This window comes from Akebia trifoliata, chromosome 7, assembly GCF_017979445.1.
Source record: "Akebia trifoliata isolate Shusen 1 chromosome 7, ASM1797944v1, whole genome shotgun sequence".
In the NCBI taxonomy this organism is placed as follows: domain Eukaryota; kingdom Viridiplantae; phylum Streptophyta; class Magnoliopsida; order Ranunculales; family Lardizabalaceae; genus Akebia; species Akebia trifoliata.
This window is the reverse complement of record NC_141381.1, coordinates 6,754,988-6,778,314: the sequence shown is the minus strand read 5'-3', so window position 1 is coordinate 6,778,314 and position 23,327 is coordinate 6,754,988. Positions and strand designations below refer to the sequence as shown.

The window sequence follows — 23,327 nt, the reverse complement described above, 5'->3', positions numbered from 1 at the left end:
TGCACTTTTGAGGTCCATTCTTTTAGAGTGCTTCATTGTCTCTCAACTGGCTTAGCTTTTCCTAATAAAATTTTACAAAAAAGTCTCTCAGTGTCTAAATTATATTTCCCCTACTCTTTGTGCCTTTGTCTTGAAATTTGCACACTACATGCATCTAATGAACTTTGATTTGTTTTTTTTTTTTTTTTTTTGACAACCAAAATGATATCTTTTCTAACTAATGGTGGTCAATGTGCTAAAGCCCTTCACTAAAAAAATGGTAGATTTGCTCAAATTTTCCAAATGAACTTCTACAAACATACTTTTCAAACATTAAGAATTTATAAATTTCAGCAACAGGGTTGTGAGTAGAAGGGAACAGAACCATAACCTCAACCCAATGATAGAAACAAACAATGTGTTTGAGCATTTGTTCATCCGAGCGTGTATGCAAATATAATGATTACATCAACCAAGATAGAAACAAATCATGTGTGTGCGTGCAAGCCGAATCATAATATGAAGCCTATGATGGAAACATATATAGTACATGCGTGATATGAAGTTTTCCAGCAATCCCACGATCCAAGTACTAGCTGTTGAGATTGGAATAAGCTCAGCAATGAATCATAATATTGGCGATCTTCTCAATCCAATGAAACGTGCATGTGTGCATCCATGCTTGTTTGCATGGATGGGTGGGCGCGTGTATTTCAGAGCAATAATGCATAAAAGTCAAAGTTGTAGCTGAGGTTAAACCTCGAACTTAAGACAATACCAGATATACTACCCTATTAGAAAATAATATGATGTCTTACCTCAAACATTACAAGAGTGGGCTCAATCACTCGTTCCGCAACTGAAGCATTAGCTGCTGCTGTGCCTCGATGGTCCATGAAGTTGGTATTCCCTAAGTTTCTTGGTTCCTCCAACTTTCCATCTCTAGGCTCAAGTACGCTACAGTCAGATATCACAGCACCGTCGGAAAGTGAATCTTCTTCCAGTCTTTGTTTCTTGGTCTCGACATTAGATTCATCAAAATAGTGTGACTCTTCTCGAATGTGAGCATCACTTGTCTGCATTCTAGAAAACCCATCTGTAAAATCTTTGTTCTTATCTTGAAGTATAAGTCCATGTACACCAGGTTCACCGATAGTTGACGTAACGGTTGTGCATCCAATGTCTTTTCTGACATAATGAAGTCTAGAAGATAGTAGCACTGACCCAGGTGGCAGTGCAGGCCTTGCGATCCATAAACCGGTAGAGTCATTGCGAGTGTATATCTGAGGAGGGGCATACCACTCATGCCGCTCAATTGTGACTAGGACAGACTGCAAAAATGGTAAAGATTATGAAATAAAACAGCAAACATGAGGAAATCTACAATAATATTTGAATATTTTCAGGTTGGGTGTGATATTTACAAGGGCAGAGCCAGGACTTTCTTGTAGGGGCAAACCATAGTTAAATGGTACAGTTGAAGAGCTTGAACATGAATAGTTTTGGGGAGAAATTCAGAGGTTTTTGGTTAGAAGTTGAAGAAAAGGATATTTAGGTCACGTACTTGGTTCAAAATACAGGGCTATCTCAAAGTTCTGTGGGAGCAATTACCCCCACTGCCTCCTTACTAGCTCCGCCCCTGGATATTGAAAGCAGAGTTGTAGTGTGTGTGTGGGTGTGCATGTGTGTGTGGCGTTCATGTATGTGTCCTTACATTCTTTCTAATTCTTATTAAAATATGCATAATGAACTACCTTAACAAAACAACGTCTCTATTCATTTTCAATTTTTATAATCTTTGCTACATATGCATCATAGAACTCTACAATATCTTTTCCTTTCTTTCAATAACCTCATCATCATTGAACCCTCACTCAAAAAATTTGGAGCCGGCTCTTTTTCAATGACCTTGCTTTTCACTAAGAACTCCACAAACCCTAGAACTCCTAACAATAAAGAAATAATTGATTTAAGGAATGTTAAGAGTAAATGTTCACTACTAAAATTATATATTGATAATAGAAAAGAAAAAAAGGAAATTACAACTCTACCCAAAACATCCATCAATTATACAAACACACCATACCATACAACACATGATTACTCTACACACAGCAACAGAAATCCGTAAAGAAATCTCAATATACACCTCTAGAAATTGTTCCCCATATTTTTAAAGATAAAAGAGTCTAAAATCATGGTTCAAAGTTTTGTTCCATTACAGCGGAACATTCTAGTATCGGCCAAGATAGGAATGCAACATTGTCCCCAAAAATTAAATGTTTAGGGAGTATCTAAAAGCATTTTTTAATGTCTAGGAATTGTTTTAGTAGATATTGTCTTGGGTTTTCAGTTTGACTAAAACATTGCCTCGAGAAGAGATTTTAAATCTTGGTTCCAACATATGCAGTTCAGATGTATTACAACAAATTTCTGTATTATATATTACTTTTCAGTTTCAATTGTAGTTTTTATATTTAATTTTTTTTTTACTTTCTTTCATTTTTAATTAGTATATATATGGGATGTGTTCGGGGGACATCTAAAACTAACAACTATTTTTACAAAACCACCCAGATGCCATCCATTTTTTCAATGTTTTCTACAACACCGCTAGATGCCATTGGATCTTGTAAAATGGATGGCATTTGAGAGATGTAAAAATAATTATCAGTTTTAGATGTCCCTCGAACATGACCCTTTATATATAGATAGATAAGTGTGTGTGTGTGTGCGTGTGTATTATGTTCTTACTTTTATTTTGTATCTTTTACTCATTGAATGAATTAATCATTTTTTTTCCTTGATTCAATGAAGTATTTGCTCTGATAGTTTCACAAGCGAGACCCGTGGAAAGGTGACTTGCAATTTGAATGTATGTTCAAAACTATAGAGACTGATACGAACCAATTCATAATCCACATCTACTAGATTCATTAACCACAATTTAATAGACTTATTATTATTATTATTCATGTTTTTATAGGTAAAGATATTTTATTAAAGGAGAAAAAGAAAAAGGAAAAAAATACAAAGGAGGACGTCAAAAACACCATTCTAGAGTTGAAAAAAAAATTAAAAACAAACCAAGAAAGAAATGCTAGAGTGTTTGAAGAGAGGTCTCAAATAAACTAAGAATTAGTTTTCTCGGTTCTAGGGATTCCTTTTTTATGGTACAAAATCTATAAAGAGTTCAAAGGGGTGTTCTTGGAGGATTTCGTTGTAAGTTGGGATGGTATTTGTAATATTTCAGAGTTGAAGATCGTTTCTTTCTTATTTGTTTTTTATTTTCTTGGGTTGGTCATCTCGACCTTAAAACATCCAACTCACTAATCCTCACTAGTCACACAATTCCACTTGAACATAATGTACTCATAGAATAAACCCTTATTACCCTTACACTACAAAAAAATAATAATAATAATAAAAGACCTAAAATTCTCATGATAACTTCATTAACATTAAGTTCCATCCTTTTGAAATCCTGACTATTCCTCCCCTTCAAATTCCCTAGCAAAGAGCAAATGGAAAAAACTCCATAGAATTTTCTTGTAAGATTTGAAGGTGAGCATGTGTAATGTGTGTGCCCGCGTTTGTGTATAGGGTTGGGAAAAAGTTACAAAGGTCTGCATACAAGGTTTCATGAATGATCTCCGCCATCCCCAATAAAATTAACACTTTCTAAACTTCTATACCTATCAAAGTTGGTTTATGAAGTCCTTGAAAACTAAAAGAAATGTTGCTTGTAGCAACAACACTTTCTTAATAGACAGAATAGAGTAACACAATTCTAAACACTTCTTTGGCCAATATAATCATCTGTTCCAAACATGCAAAAAACACCACCTCTAAGAGGAGCCAATGAATTAAATTCTAAAATATTGGGGTTAATTCAACTATACTATTCTAGTTTCCACAAACCTTAAAAGAAAAACTAACATACAGTTTAAAAAATGAACTATTGTGGCCAAAATTACTATTCACAAAATGTATACATCGATAGGGATTAAAAGGGGTCAGATTTTATCTAAAATCCAAGTGATCCGAATCTGAATTTAGCATGTTTGGTTCCTTCAAGTATATCAAAATTAAAAATGGGTCGGATATGGGTTGATGGGACTTGACCTAAGTCGGATCCGAGTCAAATACGGATCCATCCTTATATCCACCTAGATCCGAATGATATATTACTTTGTAAGTTATATTTTATATTTTGCTAGGTATTGTTTTACAACCAACAAGTGTCACAGTGGCTAAGACCTCCCTCAATAAAGGAAGAGGTCTTGAGTACAAGACACACTTTTAGTGATTTCTATTGAAATAACATTAAACGGTACAAAACTATTTGATCCGAATCAATTAATTCGGTCGGGTTAGACCTGGATATGGGTTTTGTAAAAATAAAAATGTTCGGATATGGTTTTAGGTAGTCAGATCCAGATATGAATCTGAATAAAAAATTCGGATATGAATATGGATATTACTCATATTTGGCCCGAACTCGATCCGTTTTAAGCACTATACACCGATTGAAACATTACAATCATTCTAGGAGGCACACAGTAGAGACCACTCTTAAGCCTTGCTTTCCATCCAAAATAGATTCTCATAAACTTTATCGATGTAAAGTAAAGTAACTACCTGTTTTGAAATATTTGTCAGAATCCACGCTGGAGAGATCATTAAGGCAGATTGAAGCCAAAAATATGGGATACCTACCCATTTCAAGGTGACAATGAAATTTCTAGTAGTGTTTTGCAAGAGATACAATCTAATGATGCAAATGGATCAGATCTACAAATAGATGATGTATTTATATCGAATTTGTGAGAAAATTCTGACAATTAAGGGAAACCCCAATTTTCTTTGCTTCAACTAAGTACCCTAGCTTGTGCATGAATGGTATATGGGTTGAGTAGCTTCATATGATCTAAAATTTCAGAAGAAAAAAAAAAGAAAAATTATTTTGGAAATGTTTCCAAAAATTACTTTAAAAATATTTCAAAAATACAAAAAATTATGTAAATATTATATGTTAATTATAGATAAAGAATTTTGAATTAGCCCAAAATTTATTAATTAGTAGAAAATAGTTACAATTGATAATTTATTTTTACAATTAGAAGATATTTAAGAAACTACTTTAAATAAAATTAGAAAACCACTAGTGCATCAAGGGCAAATAAGATGCATTCTAAGCAAGTTAGCATGTAAATACATACAGACATTTGAAAATGGATTAGTTGAAAACACAAACATTATATTCACCAAAAAAAAAATTCAAAGAAAACTAATTAAATATATCAAGATGCATGGGCATTTCAGTCCGTGCGAGAATCATAAACAACAGGGATACTGGACAAATATATTGTGGACATGGCATAAGCACCTAAACAATACAAGTATTACGATACAGAGTCACCAATTTTGAGGAATCTAAGTACATACTAATTAGAGTCTACTACATATGCAAATATTCTACATATTTAGCAATCTTTAGAGCAAATTTTGTGACACATCAAGATGATGCGAATGAAGCAATACTAGTTGGCTTCAAGGAAAAATAAAAGTTAATGACCTATTCAGAGAAGGTGTTCAACAGTGTTGGGTAGCTAGTATTTTCCAATGTTGGAAATTGCGTACTATGTCCAAGGATGTTAGACTATAGATGTAGAGGATTCTAAATGGGTAATTGTTAACTGGTGTGAGAGGGAAAAATTAGCGTGCTTGGCAGCCTTGGAACCATGTCAAGGTCGGCTTGACGATTGCCCTTGCAAACATATGATATGATAGGATTTGCTTTCCTCTACAAGATGGAAGGGGAAGTAATTAAAAAGTTTTGGTACTCAACCTTATGATTGGTCAAAATCACATTCGGAAGGAAGGCAATTCCTTAACAAATGAACTTCTTAATCCATGTTGTGTTAGTAATTCACTATGATTGGTACCATTTGTATTCTTTTCATTTCTGTTTATATTATTTCCAACATTTCTTTATTAAAAAAAATTGTAGAGTTGTAGCAATAATGATGAATTTTTATTCTCATTTAACTTTCCAAAGATCAACTTAATAAAATGCGGCTTGGACAAGATTTTAAACCTTTTTAGTCGAGTTCTTTCCAATTATTTCGTAATGTTCCATTTTATCTTGTACTGGTGGGTTATGGAATCCAAACAAGTTCAAGCAATTCAAAACCAAGAAAATTAGAAACAAACAGTTTTTTTTTATTTTGCAGTCCAAACCTTCATAATCATCATTCATCAACACACTCTTGAAAATTTTATTTATTCTATAGTGAAAAGTGAGTAAAAATTTCCTAAAATCTTTCAGATTACGTGACCAAAGACAAGATCAAAAAGACTTTAAACAGCCATAAAAAAAGTCAATAAATAACACCTCCATGGTGATAAACACAACAATACTTGATCACCATGTACCTTCCTTCGATGACGATCCGTGTAACTTATATAATCCAAAGGCACTCGAGAACCCCTAGGCAGCTTCGATATAACTGAGATTAAGTCATCCAGCTGTGATATCTCTTCCCCTGCAAACTTCTTTATTATAGCATGGCGAGGAACTCCTGCTCTTGAGAGCATATACCTGCAATTTGTAATTAGTCATAACAACAAAGATCTGGGGTAGCCACATACACTTGAGCAGCATACAAGAACAAATATCTCCTATGAATTCTATACGAGGGTGGGGAGGGACTAAGCTTGAGTTGAATCCCACAACATGGTTCAAAGTTTTGCTCTGTTTCATAATGTATCAGTGGAACATTCCATTTCAGCCGAAACCGAAAGGGAACATTGAATGTTTTGTAAGTGTTTTGGATTGTCGAGGAATATTTCGGTTTCACTCGAGGAGGGTGGGGGGGTGAGCTTGAGTTGAACCCAACAACATTGTTCAGCTGAAACCGAAATGGAACATTGAGTGTCTTGTAAGTGTTTTGGATTGTCTAGGAATGTCTCGGTTTCACTCCTGACTGAAACATTGTCTAGACTCTTGAGAAGAGATATTAAACATAACCCATGACCTCAAACTGACATTCAGATATGCCAACGAACTATGGTTCTAAGCCCCTCCATTTTTAACCAAAGATTGAATATGTTCTTAATTAACCACAGTGTCTCCATACACGCATCATATTGACAGGTTTGCATTAACACAAAGACAGCTGAATACTGAGAATGAAAAAATAGACAATGAATGGTTCATTTATGAACGAATATTTGAAGAAAACCACGTATGTAAGAATTTAGGACAGCTATGAAAACTGAGACATTTAAGAAATTGAAGGGTTGAGTGTTAGAATTTAGAACCTAGGTGAAATTCTATAACATTTCTCGGATTTTTTGACTTCTTGAAGGACCCAATCGAATTCGATCCTAGATGATTGTCTATAGATTTAAGATGATCGAGTAATTGGGAAGATCAGGTGGAGATCGCAGAGTAGCCAAGGTCATTGCACCCACATCCATTCTGTAAGCATAGTGTTTTGATTTGTTATTCCATTTCAGATTTTGTTTCATTTGTTCATACATGATTTCTTCTTTTATTTAGGACAACTAAGGGTAAAGCCAATGCCTAAAATAAAGAACATTTGGTACAATTTTGCCATTGCAAAAAGTAGCTATATCATCTTGTATTGTTTTGGCCGAGACATTCTGATTTCAACCAACACTGAAACAAAACATTGAATATTTTGGATTGTTTTGAAATGTCTCGGATTTACTTGTCACATTTGTTTTTTCTCTTGAACGAAACATTGCCTTGAAACCATGTTTTTTTTGGATTATTAACTTCCTGATTGAAAGCAAGACAATCCTTATATTCCTTCAAGATGATGGAGCACATCCTTCTCTTCAAATTCCAATGGGGTGAAAGAGGAAGTGGTAACCGAAAAAATCTATTTTTTCTGTCGAGAACCTGAGTATTCCATTAAAAAATAAGACCAAACGTGCACCAAGAATGACCCAACTCCAAAGGACATACAAGGAATAGTTAAAATACATGCATCTTCTACAATTTCATTAAACATAAAGCCTATGTAATGCAATTTCTTCTACCAATAATTAAATTGATTAACTAGACTTTTAATTTTGAACAATTTTGCAAAGGAAAAATGTAAACTTGTAAATTTGAATGAAACAAAGGTACTCTTATCATACAAAAAATGCAAAGCCTTTTCTTTAAAGACAAAGAAATGAATAAGAGAAAACGCTCCTTAGCATCAAGAGATGCAAAAATATCTGGCAATGGACCAATATCCCAATCCCTTAGATGCCTACAAACTTGTGGCTTCCTACCAATAAGTAAAGATCCAGCCCCCACAATCCCAAACTCTAGACCACTGTTTGCAAGACCCTAGCATGATCTGATTCATATAAAAGGAATCCAAACGAGGAAATAGAGTTTATAGGTAATACAGAGCAGGATACAAAATTATTTGAAATTCTAGTTCAAAAAATATAGTTTTCTATATAAGCTTATGCATAAATAAAAAAAATCCAAGGAATGAACTACAATTAATTAATAACTAGTAGGTGGCATGTTCAAAGGCACATGTATTACAAAAATTAGGATTTATGCACGATTAATTTTTTTTTAATAATTCCTCCAAAAAAATATTTTAGAATTTGAAATAGATTGTCTAATTTTATGGCATGTTTTATCATTTAATATATAGTAAGGGCCACTTGTAATTTAAAATAAATAAGTTGATTTTGAAGATGACATAATAAAATTATATTTTGCAATTTTTGAAAACTAACATGGTTATAGGTTTGTGGTAATGTATTTTTATTCTTATCGACAAAATGACCTTGATAATATAGTACGATTAAATGTAAATATGACGGAATTTTTTCTCATTCAAATTTTAATGTCTAACCAATTCTATTCAGGCTTCTCTCATTAAAATTGTAAATAAATGTATCAAGGTATGTAAACATTAGAAATTCTTGAAAGGAAACCAAATTAGCATTCACAAGATACTCAAATAAATCATAATAGCCTTACCCCTGTTCGCTGACATAGACTAGACCACAGTTGAAACGGAAATTTCTCGCCTGGAAGTAGAACAAAATAAAAGGGTATGACCTTATTAGTTAATTTTAACATGTGTAAGAATACAAGGAATTGTTGCACTTAATGAGGTAGAAGATATTCATGTTAGTAAATATTTTTAGTTTCATATAAATAAGATATTGAAATACTATAGCTCCCCCAATACATCGACATTATATCAATCAAAAAGAAAAAAAAAATAAAAATCAACATTATTTATTCATATTCAGCTCATTGTACATAACCACAATGGTTGAAAAGTAGACATGCTTCTCCTTTCTTTCAATTGATCAGCAGTGTACCATGTGCAAAACATACATAAACTGCCAGAATTTTTATTTTATAAAGCAGACATGATTTTCCTTTCTTTCCATTGATCAACAGTGTACCATATGCAAAACCTATATAAACTGCCAGAATTTTTATTTTATTTTATGCATCAAGGGCAATCCACTTTTAGGGGAAAAAAAAATCCATGAGAGACTTCTTAATTTATACTCATGCCAAACACAAGGAGAAAATTTGTTCATGCATACATTAGTTTATCAAATATATTATTTTCCGCTATTATTCCTCCATTTGCCAAGGTAAGAATTTTGTTTAGGTGTCTATATCAGTCACAGCTTGAAAATATAAATATTACAATCAATATGGAAATTAATCCAATTTTTACATAAATGTAGTGGAAATGATGGAAATATTGAGATTTGTTTTTTGATAAGTAATATATTGAGAATTTTTTTATAACATAAGTGAGAAATGATAAAACATATATGAAAAAACACTAATAAGTCACCAAACTATAAATAAATAAATAAATAAATAAAATCATATGGAGGGTGGAAATGAAGACCAATAGCGTTCTAATACACGTTGAACCAAGTAGTTGCAAGCCCAACAGGCAAACACAACTATATTCTATATGGAAATGATAATAATAGTGTTACAATAACTACATAAACCTTAATATATAAAACCCTTTCTTAAATGAAGAAAAAACTATTGAGTATGACATTCACGGATTATTTTATTTCTTAGTTTTAGATATGTATGAATGTAATACTAAAACTATCCAACAAATTAGAACATGGGGGATTGTATATGTGAGCTCATACGAATGTGTTAATATGCTTAAAATACATAAAAAAAGATTATATATTGATAATTAACTAATAATTCATTTCATCTAACGAATGAATACTAAATGTAATTTACAAGTCCTTTCCACAAGTAATTCATAATTTTTATTATAAAAAAATAATGAATATTTTTAAAATACTTTTTTTCAAAAAGGAATATTTTGTTCAAATTACTATTTAGCAAAATACTTCCAAATAAATCTTACATTTTCGTACATGAAATTTGATTATTTCACTCACAATTTACTGTTCATAAAGTATTTCATGAAATGAATAGTGGTTTACATCAAATAGAAATTGCTGGTTATTTCATATTGATCCTTGTGGATATGGAATATTTCATGAAAATGTCAAACTTTGATTCTATTATTGTAATAAATCAACTGAAGTCTTGACATGTCAACAGTTGGGTTTGTTGTGGTCAATACGTACCACATTTCGTATCCATATTTCAAACTGATACATGCTTCCATGTACACAGCTAATTAGAAAACTATTTACAAATAAAGGGAATTGAAATGTTGAAACTAACACATTTTCATATATTGAAAGACATGGTCTGAAATTGTTAAATATAAAACCCACCTGTTGGTAAGAAAGGGGGTGGATCACTGCACCACTTACTTCCAAAAAGAAATTAGGAGTTATAGAGTGCAAGTCCTGAACCTGAAGCATTGCCAGATAGAAATCTTAAATTTCGCAGCAAAAACCAAAGTAACGTAAACCAAGCTCAAGGATCAAAAACACAATATCAACCAGAAGTTCAACTGATCAGCTAGCTTCAGCTCCAAGCACAATCAAATCAATTTAAGTTTTGAAGCATATTATGATATTAGGACAATTTGGTCACAGGCAGTTTGATTTAAGAACACAAAATTTATATTGAATTCATTTAATTATCAAATTATTACCTCATCTTTATCCTTTAAAACCATTAATTTAAAATATGCATCGAATAACTAGTTTCAAGTTTCAACTAATGTTAAAATTATTTTAGAGATGTGACACTAAAAAAGAAAGGTTTACTGTGTTGAGTTTAGTCCCACATCGGACATAACTTGCCTTGTCACTGTCCTTATAAATTCTTGGGCCTCTCCACTCATTGCCAATTGGTTTTGAGTTGGACCCCCTAATTTATCATACTGAAAGAAATTGATGCAGTTCAGACTGCAACCACTATAAGGCCACGTGTCAATTAGTCTTATTTTTCATGTTTTAGGTCAAATTTAGAATAATTTTGAGTCCTAATTTGTGTAGGAACGTAGTATTGAGTATTTTAAGGTTAGAAGATGAGTTTTAGTCGAATTGGGTTTTTTACTATTTTACGAAATTTACTTTTTAGGAAAATTACTATTTTTGGAAAGTTTATATTTCGAGAAGGTTACTATTTCAGGAAGCTTTTATTTCAAGAAAGCATATTAGGAGTACAAGGAAAAGTCAAAGTAGAAGTCCTAAAATCTATTTAAAACATGGTAGGAGACATTATTCATAATTATTATGATTTTTCTTTGAATAAACTTTAATTTTCTTAGCGAATTATTCGTTTTGCCTTGCCTTGTGGATTTAAGGTTCTTTATTGAAGAAGTACGTGGATATTTCACTATTTCTTCTGCTGCTAGTTTCTTTCTTAAATTTATCAACACTTTTCTCTCTATCTTTTCGAGAGAAACTATAATTTTCATTATTCGGTATTAGAGCAGGCTGAATACCTTGGGAAGAGGAAAAGATGCCATCAAAGAGGGATCCTACGATGAAGCAACGACTTGATAGAGTGGAACAAGCGCTAAAGGAGATTACAAGAAGACTAGATCGAAAGTGATGAAATGAGGATGCAATGACGAGGGGATCTGGCCAAATTTGGGTTTGAAAATCATTAAATTCGTAATCAGAATCGGGATAATGATGAATTTATCAAATGGTTAGTGAAGGTAGAAAATGTTTTTGAATTGAAGAAAGTACTGGATCATCGTAAAATGAAGTTTATGGACTCCAAATTCTCAAGTTATGCATTAGCATGGTGGGAAGATGTTAAAACAGATCATCTATGACAAGAAAAAGAGAAGATTTCTCTCTGGGAAAAAGATTAAATCCCATCTTAGATGTAAATTCTTACCATAAAACTATACTAGAGATCTCTATCAACACAGTCAAAATTTCCAACAATGGGATTGTAGTGTCATTCAATACATGGAAGAATTTTATCTCCTCGTGACGTGGGCCGACCTTCATGATCAGAAAAGCAATAGGTCAACGGTTATATCAATGGTCAATGTCCAGAAAATCAAGAAGAAATCGCAATGGATAACAGTTGGAGAATGGTTGATGCATGTCGCCGTATGCTAAAGGTGGATGAAATTTTAAGTAGGAATTTCAACCTTAGGACATTGGATCCAATGATGCTTTTCTACATTTCCTAGAACTTTCAATTCAGCCCAAGGTGAATCTAGTCAAAGAAGAAGAACCAATACAGCCCAAGTTAGAGCCATTGACGCTCTAGAACACTAGGCAAGGGAGAAAGGGAAATGAACAGGTTGTTATCCAAACACGTACATTGCGAACAAACCAAGCTGAATTTAATTGTTTTAGGTGTCTTGAATGGAAACACCACTCATTTGAGTGTCCTAAATGTCAAACTAAAACAATGGTGAGCTTGGTTGAAGAGGAAGATACACATGAAAATGAGGACAAAGTTGAAATTATGACAGAGCATGAGATGTGGTAAGAGATAGGCACCAATGAAGATACAGAGAGTTTAATAATCCAAAGGTCCATCCCCATTGCACCAAAAGTTATTAATGAAGATGAGTAGCTTAGTTCACGTTTAGTGGACAATTATGCACCATTATCATTGATAGTGGAGTTAGTGAGAATATGGTATTACGTGAGATGGGAACAAGTTGAATTTAAAAGAGGAAAAGCACCCAAGCCCATATAAAATTCAATGGTTCAAGAAAGGAGGTGACGTTAATGTTACTAGTCATTGTTTGATTTCCTTTTCTATTGGAAAGAACTATGTGGCCAACGTTTGGTGTGATGTGGTCCCTATGGATGCATGTCATATGTTACTTGGCTGATCTTAGCAACATGATCATGGCACCTCTTACAAAAGGAAGCCACACAATAATTCTCTTGACAAAAATGGTAGAATAGTGGCACTACTATCACTTAGAGAAGGTTTTTCATCCAAATCTCGTACAAAGGAGGGTAAAAGTATCCTCCACATAGAGAAATTCATAGAGGACAACAAAGAAACTAGGGTGGTTTTCGCTTTGGCAGAAAAGGAAAGTATGGATCCAATGCAAATTCCCAAGCCTACAAGTTCCATTTTAAAAGAGCATGAAGATTTCAAACCAAAGAGTTAGATCAAGGCCTTCCTCCCAAGCGACAAATTCATCATCATATTGATCACATTCCGGTTCTAGTTTGCCAAAGTGCATGCAAGAAAGCAATAAAAAGTACGAACAGGCTGCCAATGAACATCGATGAGATAAGATCTACAAGGAGATATGATGGTTATGGTTTGCGCAAGAAAATATTTCCTACTAGCACATTGAAGCATAAGAAGATTGGGCCATTCAAATATTAAGAAGATTAATCCTAATGCCTACCATCTAGCTGATGTAGAACATCTAGCAATAGACTATATGGAGAAGTTTGACCAGAAAAGAGATAAAAGAGAGAAGGTTTTAGTGCTGGAAAATAAAATTTCAGGCTTGACTGAGTCAACTCCGTTTGACCAAGTTGACTTGGGTTAACCAAGTCAATTCGGTCTAATAATTTCCAGCATAGTTGTTTTTATTATTTAAGTATTGATCTAATTGGTTTGAGTCTCAATGGTAGTAGGATTTAGGAATACTAGTTAGTTTCCAACTTTCTATTTTAGAAAGTTGGTAGTTTGTGCATGTCGAAATGAGTATAGGTGTATGCACCATAGCATCCTCTTATTTCTTCTTTAATATAAATAATGAAGAGTTACTGTTCACCGTGAACAATGCCACTTGAACAGTAATCACTCCACTCTTATTTTCTCCTTTCTTCTTTACTTCTATTTGCTGAAAATTCTACATGGTATCAAAGCTAAAACATAATTGATCCAAGAATCATCTACGAATCTATGGAAGACATCCTCACACTTACGATTTTTGGGTGCATCATCATTATGAAGAGATAAACATCTAGGGTTTTGGATTGAGGGGAGTTCTTCCACCAAACAATAAGAGTGATTATTCTACAGATTTTGGTTGGTTTTTCAGCTTCTTTTATCATTCCTATGATGTTTTAAACATACAATTAGTTTATGAAAAAAAATTCAAGATTTTGACTAATTGGATGTACATGAATTATTGGGATTTAGTTTGCGGGACTGATCTTCCTTAGTTGTTATTATTTGATGTTCCAAAGTTATAAATAATTGTCTTTGGGGGATTCAAAGATGTTTTTTGAAGAAGTTACGACTTTTTAGGGTTTTTGTTATAGCCCTTTCTATTTTTTGATGTTTCTTGGAAGCTTTTAAAGGCTGTATAACCCCATTATTATTGAAATTGATCTGTGTTGATCGGTCAATGTTGTTGATAGTTGATTTGTGATAATCAATAGTGTTTTGTGGTTGGTACAACAATATTTTGTTTGATTCCCACGTGTCTAGAGGATGACTAGTGGCAATGAGAGTGTTTCAAGTAAGACCACCCAATTAGTCCCTATGTTTAACTCTATACCGGCAGATAATCAAAGTCTTCAAATCACGACGATAAAACTTGATGGCAAAATTATTTGGAGTGGTTTCAGTCCGCAAGAATGTTTATTGGCAGTAGAGGAAAATGGGGTTATATTACAAGGACTAAAAAGGAGCCCCCATCTACCGATGCTTCTTAAGAGAGGTGGGACTTTGAGAATCTCATAGTTATGTTGTGGTTATTTCACTCTACGCAGCCACAGATATCTAGGGTGTTTATGTTCTATCATACAGCCAAGGAAGTTTGGGATGTTGTTGCCCAAACATACTCATAGTTTAAAAACGCAGATAGAGTGTATCAGCCACATCAAGAGATCAACTTGGCATTGCTGACATTATGCTTCATGATGGTTTCTTCTTCAAGGGAACAAGGCTATGTATTCCCCAAGGTTCGATTTGCGAACACCTCGTCAAAGAGCTTCATGTGGGAAGCCATGAAAGTCACTTTGGGCGTGATAAAACCATTGCTTTGGTTGAAGAACGCTACTTTTGGAAATCACTTAAGCGAGATGTTGATGATTTTGTTCACCGATGCATTGTGTGCCAACGAGGTAAAGGACATTCAAAGAATGCATGGTTATATACTCCACTCCCGGTTCCCAATGCCCTGTAGGAAGAATTGTCCGTGGATTTTGACCTTGGATTACCTCGTACACAGAGAGGTGTTGATTTTGTCTTCATGGTTGTTGATCACTTCTCGAAGATGGCTCACTTTATACCATCAAAAAGACTTTTGATGTCATTAATATTGCCAACCTCTTCTTCAGAGAAGTGGTTCGTTTGCATGGTATGCCCAAGACTATTACTCCAGATCGTGATACTAAATTTCTCAGTTGGTTTTGGAAGACCTTATGGACTCACTTGAAGACTAAATTGAAGTTTAGTAGCACAGCACGTCCATAGACTGAAGTCGTTAACCACACTCTAGGTAACTTAATCAGTTGTCTATCAAGCGACAAGTCTCAACAATGGGATTTAGCACTTGTACAAGCTGAGTTTGCTTATAACTCTTCTAAGAGTTGGCCCACGGGTTCCCTTCCAGATAGTATATTCCAAGCTTCCCGACCGCACTCTTGATCCGGTTACTCTTCCTACCTTGCCTAACTTTCATGTTGCAGCTGATGTTATGATCAACTACCTTCAGAAGCTCCATGCTACTGTCAAGAAGAACTTAGAGAGTTGTGAATGCGAAGTACAAGCTTGATGCTGACAAACACCGGTGTTTTAAGGCCTATGAAGTCAATGATTTGTTCATGGTTTACTTAAGCAAGGATATATTTCCTTTAGGCACCTACAACAAGACTAAGCAGAAGAAGATTGGTCCCCTACACATTCTTCCCAAGATCATTGATACTGCTTATGCTATCGATCTCCTTGCCGATATGTACATCTCCTCCATTGTCAATGTCAAGGATATTTTTCCCTACTTTCCAGTTGGAGATTTTTCATTTTCTACCAACTTGATGACGAGTTCTTTCAAAGAAGAGAAGCCTGATGTAGAACATCTAGCCATAGAGTATATGGAGAAGTTTGATCAAAAGAGAAAGAAGATTTTAGTGCGGGAAAATAAATTTTCCAACCTTGACCAAGTCAATTAGGTCCAATAATTTCCAGCATAGTTGTTTTTACTATTTTAGTATTAATTTAACTGATTTGAGTCTCAATTGTAGTAGGATTTAGGAATACTAGTTAGTTTCCACTTTTTATTTTAGAAAGTTGGTAGTTTGTGTCCAAATAGGATTTAGAAATTTCTATTTTTTATTAAATTTCGTTTTTATTGTTTGGACTACAATCATGAGTGTTTTTAAAGTGTCCAACTTGAGTTATAATAGGTTTAGGAAGTTATTATGTTATAGATGGTTTAAGGAAGTTATTTTTAGTATTCTAGAATGTTTCTAAGTTGTTATGATGGAGTTATCTATATAAGGCGCTGCAAATTCGAAAATTGAAAATCAATCAATACAATTCTTTGCTTAGAACAAATCTATCTTCAAGTTTTCTAGGGTTTCGAATCCATTGATTCACCCTTTTGAACCTATTGGTTCGACTTGAATCCATTGACTCTAAATTCTACGCTTCCGCTACACTAGTAGCAATACCCAATGGATTAGATATCACTCCGTTGTTCAACATGTCCAATATTTTTGATTGCCATGGAGAGCATTGAAAAGGTTCGGTTGGGCTAATAAGCAAAAGCAACAAAACCAAGCATGCAAGAAGAAATTCACCATATCATTGCCATCAAGAAGATGAAGGCACGGCAAAGAAAGCATCAACAATATCTAGTCAAGTGGAAGAATCGTCCAATGATGGAGAATATGTGGATCATCCGACCAGAGTTAAAGAAACTACAAAAAGAGTTTTTCGGCATGTATGCTCAAGACAACTCACCGGAGCTGAGTTCTATCCAACTCGGTGAGGACGATGTAATTCCGATTGCAACCTATAGAAGGCCACATCTCAATTAGTATTATTTTTCATTTTTTTAAGTCAAATTTAGGATTATTTAAAATCCTAAATTGTTTGGGAAGGTAGTACCAAGTCTTTTAAGGTTACTAGAGGAGTTTTAGCCGAATTAGGTTATTTACTATCTTGGGAAAGTATATATTTTGGGAAGGTACATTAGGAGTCAAAGTAAAAGTCCTAAAATCTATTTAAACCATTATTAGATACATAACTTCCTTGAATAAATTTAAGTTTTCTCAGACATTTATTTCTCTTGCCATGCCTTGTAGATTGAAGATTCTTTATTGAAGTAGGCCAATATTTATCTATTTCTTCTGCTGCCTAGTTTTCTCTTTAATTTTTCTACACTTTCCTCTTTATTTTATCAAGAGCAAACTGCAGTTTGCGTTAGGTTATTTACAGTTTCCTCTAGCATGAAGCGACTCCAACCAAATCAAAGCCCTTCATTGAAGCACCTAACCCATACTCTCCAAAATGCAAAATTTGAAAGAAATTCTCTCATCGAACATCCTTAATCAATATCTCCGTAAAATGAAAGTCCAATGAAAATATGTTGTCCAAGATACCTAACCAATCCCTTTGAAAATAGAATGAACATTGAATATATTGCTTTCTTGAAGCTTGGACATTTTCCAGTGGTAACTTAAGGGAGCAGTCAGTTTCTTTTGTGCACATATCATCAACGACTTAAGAAATGCTCCTTCTCTCAAAAATTCCAATTATAATTTTTTTTTCTAGTTTTACTACTTTTACCAAAATTTTCATAATTAATCTAACAAGTTATCCAAACACTTGACACAGTATCAAAATTCTTGGAAACTCAAATATCAAGATGATCATCCATCACAAAGAGATCTATAATTTATATCACCACATAATCAGCAATTTTTCTCCCATAGTACCTATAGAAAGAACTCAGCAAGTAATAAAACATAGCAAAAAGAAGAATATGGGAGCATAGATACTACCATCAATTTGACATTTATTTCAGTACCACCCCTTTCAATCTGCAAATCTATTTTCTGGTCGACACTATCATCAAGTATGGTCTCCAGCTTCAGAAATTGAGTAATAACCTGCATGGAATTTTAATATATGTAGCATGTTAATTTAGAAACAATTTTACAAACAAAAAAAATAACTGGAATGAAAGGTAGTATACAATCTCCAATGAATAGGGATTCCCAATCCAATGACAACGGGAATTTAGTTCTGAACTACGTGTAGTTTGTCAAGGTGAAAAAGCTCACAGCGCTTAAGATTTTGGATTAGCCATAATTAGTTAAATATCAGATATGCTTTGGTAGTGAATATGAGACAGGACCTTCAAATTAGCAAGCAAATAATCTAAAGAAACATGTTCCTTTAATGCAGCAACATGCGCGCGCGCACACACACGCACTTGGTTATTTCATGCACACACACACATGCACATAAAATAGTGTGATGAGAATAATGGTGCACTCTTGAGATCAGAATCTTGAAAACAGGGATCTGATCTTCACTCTAGGTCTTTCCAAAAATGGGAAAAGAAAGGTGCAGAACTCTGGCAAATCAGAGGAAAGATATTGGCTATAAAGGCCAAAAGTTTGGAATTCAAAATGGGTAAAGAGGCGTGATTAAGACCGGAGCAAGAGCAGATGAATTCTTTAATGTGACACAGTTGGATAAAAAGCATTATGGAATCAATGAAATGAAAGACTCAAAAAACAAAAGAAAAATACTTAAGAGGAATCAGAAGGCTTTATAGAAAACACGAAAGGAGCATTTCTACACATGAGGGTCCTCTGAAAGGGGGTAAGCACAAAATGAGAAAACATATAAATAGCTCTTTTACCTAGTTGTCATAATGGTCCCCATTTTAACAAAAATACAATATCATAAATACAATTCCATCAAAAGATAATTTAAAATCTTCCCACTCATAGATTAAGTAAATTTTTTTACAGAGATTTTCTATTTTTGGGCAGATTTAATTACCCAATTCAAATAATATCTGATCCAACACAAAGAATAAAAAGAACAAGAACAAAAAGACGGGCAGAATTTGTTGATGGGTTTTGTCACCTAATCGCGGACTACATCCCCAGGCTCATGGTGAGCCAATCCACTAAGGTAGACACAGATATATAAATCTCCACTCCAACTACAAATTACTCCCATTCTCTACATCTGAACGATAGTGTCATAAACAATGGCCCCATGCATGACAGGTAGAATACAAACAAAAAAATAATATTGCACGTGCACGTAAAAGTTATACAATTTAGTGAATGTGGCTCTAAAGAAAGTTTTACTAATGGAATACCCAATAATATCATCTATGATCCTAGATCATAAAAGTAAAATGTTCTGCTTATTTAAATTATATAGGCATTTCTTACCTCCCCATTCACCCGAATGAGAACATCACCTGGCTCCAATTGTTTGTGAGCAGGACCACCAGGTACCTAAAATAGGTACATTACGGTGAAGCTATTAAAGTAAATAAACAATTCTACTAAATCAAATCATTTTAAAAAGGGTATGTAGAGGAACTCACCACAGAATCAACAACAAGCATTCCAGTTTCACTTACAGGAGATGCATGCCTCACCATCTAATTAAACAAGCATAACAATTAAATCCATAATGTTGCATCATCAACGGAAAAAAAAAAATAAGGCCACCCATAAAATCCTAATTACACGTGGAAATTTCAAACAATCTGAAAAATAAGCATGCAAGGACATAGTTACCTGCTCTGTTTCACTTTGGAGTCCAAGCCTACGTGTCTCATCAAATCCTTTATGAATAAATGTCACCTAAATGTGGGAAGGACAATGAGAAAATGATGAATCCTCGTAAATTTCACTGAAGTAGAACTGAATGTAAGAAAAGTTTGCAGGTACAAGGGCTTCAAGATTAAGAATATAAAAATAGAGATTCTTCATCTTTTAAGGACATGTATGAAAGAGTGAACAGTGTGAGGGGATGAATGAGTTTTAATTAACAAGTTATAGATACATCTAGTAGCTGATTTTAAAAAGAGCGTAAAATTATTAAAAAAATGAAATGAAAAATGAATGAAATTGAACATAAAAAACAAAACTACAAGCAATGAAATTATCCAGCTATGAGATGTCTAATAATTGTTTCAAAATAGAGTTAAGATTGAGCAGAATGCGCAAATCAATTTTGTTATATTTATAGCAACACTTGATTGATTGATTACAAGCTTAGAATGGCATGTCGAACCTGAAGGTCTTTTTGGCTCTGAGAGCATACCTCTCAACCAATTTATTGGAGAGAATCTAGGAATAATATAAACAGGAATTAAAATAAAGTAAAGGCGATATAGATGCGTAGTGCATGAACAATGAAGACCAATGATGGCAAAAATATACAGTGCCATAGTGCAAGTTGGAAGGCTCAAAAAGGGGAATGTAATGCTGAAAATCATTTGGATAAAGTACAAAACATTTGAACAGACACGCTTCAAAGCGTAGATGGTGAAGTAGGGTTGATGTTGCCAATCCCGATCTTTGGGATATGGCGTAGATCCACAAGATAAGTTTTCCCAATCAAGGAGGATCATAGTCATACAAAATATCATATCAAACATATTGCCATATTTCTATCAAATAAATAATTGCATACTTATGTATGCAACGAGAATGCAATAGCCGTTCATCCACTGTAGAGCATGGCCCAATCGAGAACAGAAATGAGAATGCTATAACAAGTTACAATGGTGGCTTGTTTAGACCAACCCTGCACCTCTAACCTAATCTCCATCCTCATTCACGTGCTTAAAGAATTAACAATCATGAATAGACTATAGTTTCAATTTAGCTAGTATGTATCTTTCTTGTCCCGATGAAGGAAAGTACATTAGAGTCAATCTATGACATTTGAATTTATTTTAGCAATCATGTTCCACAGTTACACAGAATCAGCAGTAGTTCAAAGATTTGATGCAGAAATGATCAATTTAGTACTTTACAAGCTCATACAAAGCTTAGGGAATTTTTCTGCAACAATAAGATAAACAAATGAGGTTTCTCAGGCAAGTAATGAAGGGCAAAATGATCAAAACAGAGAATTTTCCTGCTCAAAAGTGTATTATAGAGGAAAATAAATTATTAGAAGATAAAATATAACATTCACCACAAAATTTAAAAGTTGCAAACTTTGCACAGTTCTCAATAGGCTGACGACCTAAGGGGATCATCTAAGAATGTGAAGTGCTGCACGACCAACAAACCTGAAGTGTGCCACGAGGAATAGCTATTGCCTCCCATGTAGACCCAGATGAGTCTCTGCCTTTCTGCAGAAAGTTTAATGCTCTAACAACCTGCCAATAGTAAATGTCAAGAATTAGCACCAGGAGAACATAAAACCTTTATCAATCCCAAAATGGCATCTCACTCTATCTCATTTCCTTATGAGTGATGCAAGATGCAATAGTGCTTAGTAGAATTGAATGCAACTTCATTGTTTTTCCGTCATTACATCAAGCCTATCTTGACTGCCTACCACGTTTTTGTTGTCATGTTGACAAAACATGGAAAACTTCAAATACCATTGTACTCCACAAAAGAAATGAAGTGGAACTTTTCGACGCCTTAGGCCAAGACCCATGTGGCATGAAGATATTCATTTAAGAGAATTCATGCCATCAAGGAATCTAATTGCCAAGAATCCTTATGGTGTAGATGGTGATTTATTTTTTTTTTATCAATAAAGATAATTTTATTAAACTAAAAAGAGAGGAAAAAAGGGTGGTCGAGCGGACCACCTCAAAAACATAGCAGGAGAAAAACAAAACAAACAAAGGAAAACAACAAAACTCTCATGATAACGAACGTATCCTATCCCATCTAACAACAAAATCTTCAAAGAAGACCCCCGAAAAGACCTTATAAAGCTTGCTCCAAGAAAACAAGAGCTCCAAGATAGGCATAACTAAACCCTCAAACGTAAAAACTTTTCCTTCGAATATGCACCGGTTTCGATGAGTCCAAATACCCCAACAAATAGCAAAAGGAACCAAGAACCACAATATCCGTTTAGAAGCCAAGAAAGAACCGCCCCATGTCACCCAGGACTCCAAGGCCAACTTAACCGAGCTAGGAAAACATCCCTCGATACCAAACAAAGATAAAAAATGCGACCACAAGTATTAAGGCATATACTTTCATTTGCACCTATAGATTCCAAAAATAAATCTCATTTGCTTCCCTTGATCATTGACTTTGACAAAATTTAATTGCACCTATGTTTTTAAATTTAATCACCTTTTTTTCCTACATGGAGGTAGATTACCTTGTTTTAAGCCAACACCATAGGGAGACGTGTCTAAATTTTTAAAATTTTGGGAGGCATGTCAAGTTTTCCTAAAACAAGAGGTGTGTAATAAAAGAAAGAAAATTGCAATATATTCTTTACCATAAAGGAGAATTGGTAGAGAATCCTCTACATCCTTAAAAGGAAAATTAGTTTTCTTCCTTTTTCTATTAGAAAATTAATTAAAAAATACTTTTAAATAAAAATTTAATTATACTGATAGATTTTTGTTTTTTCACTTATCCACTTTAGAGTCCTTGTTCCACTATATCTGCAAATTAGTTTTCTTCCATTTTTTAAGAAAATTAATTTAAAAAATATTTTTAATTAATTTAACTAATAGATTTTATTTATTTCTTACTTATCCACTTCAAGGGTCCCTCTTCCACTATATCTCTTACCATAGACAAGGTGATAAGGGACGTCAGTACCCAATATTTAAAAGATTTAAAATTTTAATTATCAAATAGCATATTACTCTCACAAATCACAAACAATTATTTTAAAAATAGTATCCAATCTTTAATGAAATTTAAAAATAGTAATTTTATTACTAGATTTTTTTTTTACTTTATAAACTTCACGTTTTTAAAAGTCCCTCTTCCTCAAT

The 23,327-nt window shown here is 33.7% G+C and overlaps 1 protein-coding gene across 1 annotated transcript in view; it reads right to left on the bottom strand.

Moving 5' to 3' along the window:
• DEG7 (DegP protease 7) overlaps positions 1-23,327 on the bottom strand; it is a 60,608-nt gene that overhangs the window by 10,269 nt on the left and 27,012 nt on the right. The window contains exons 7-15 of the mRNA XM_086447292.1: positions 21,636-21,725; positions 20,128-20,193; positions 19,932-19,988; positions 19,774-19,839; positions 18,358-18,465; positions 10,777-10,857; positions 9,005-9,054; positions 6,418-6,583; positions 798-1,310 (exon numbers count right to left, since the gene is read on the bottom strand). Of these exons, the coding sequence (XP_086303418.1) occupies positions 798-1,310; positions 6,418-6,583; positions 9,005-9,054; positions 10,777-10,857; positions 18,358-18,465; positions 19,774-19,839; positions 19,932-19,988; positions 20,128-20,193; positions 21,636-21,725 (1,197 nt within the window). The remainder of the gene's footprint in view (positions 1-797; positions 1,311-6,417; positions 6,584-9,004; positions 9,055-10,776; positions 10,858-18,357; positions 18,466-19,773; positions 19,840-19,931; positions 19,989-20,127; positions 20,194-21,635; positions 21,726-23,327) is intronic.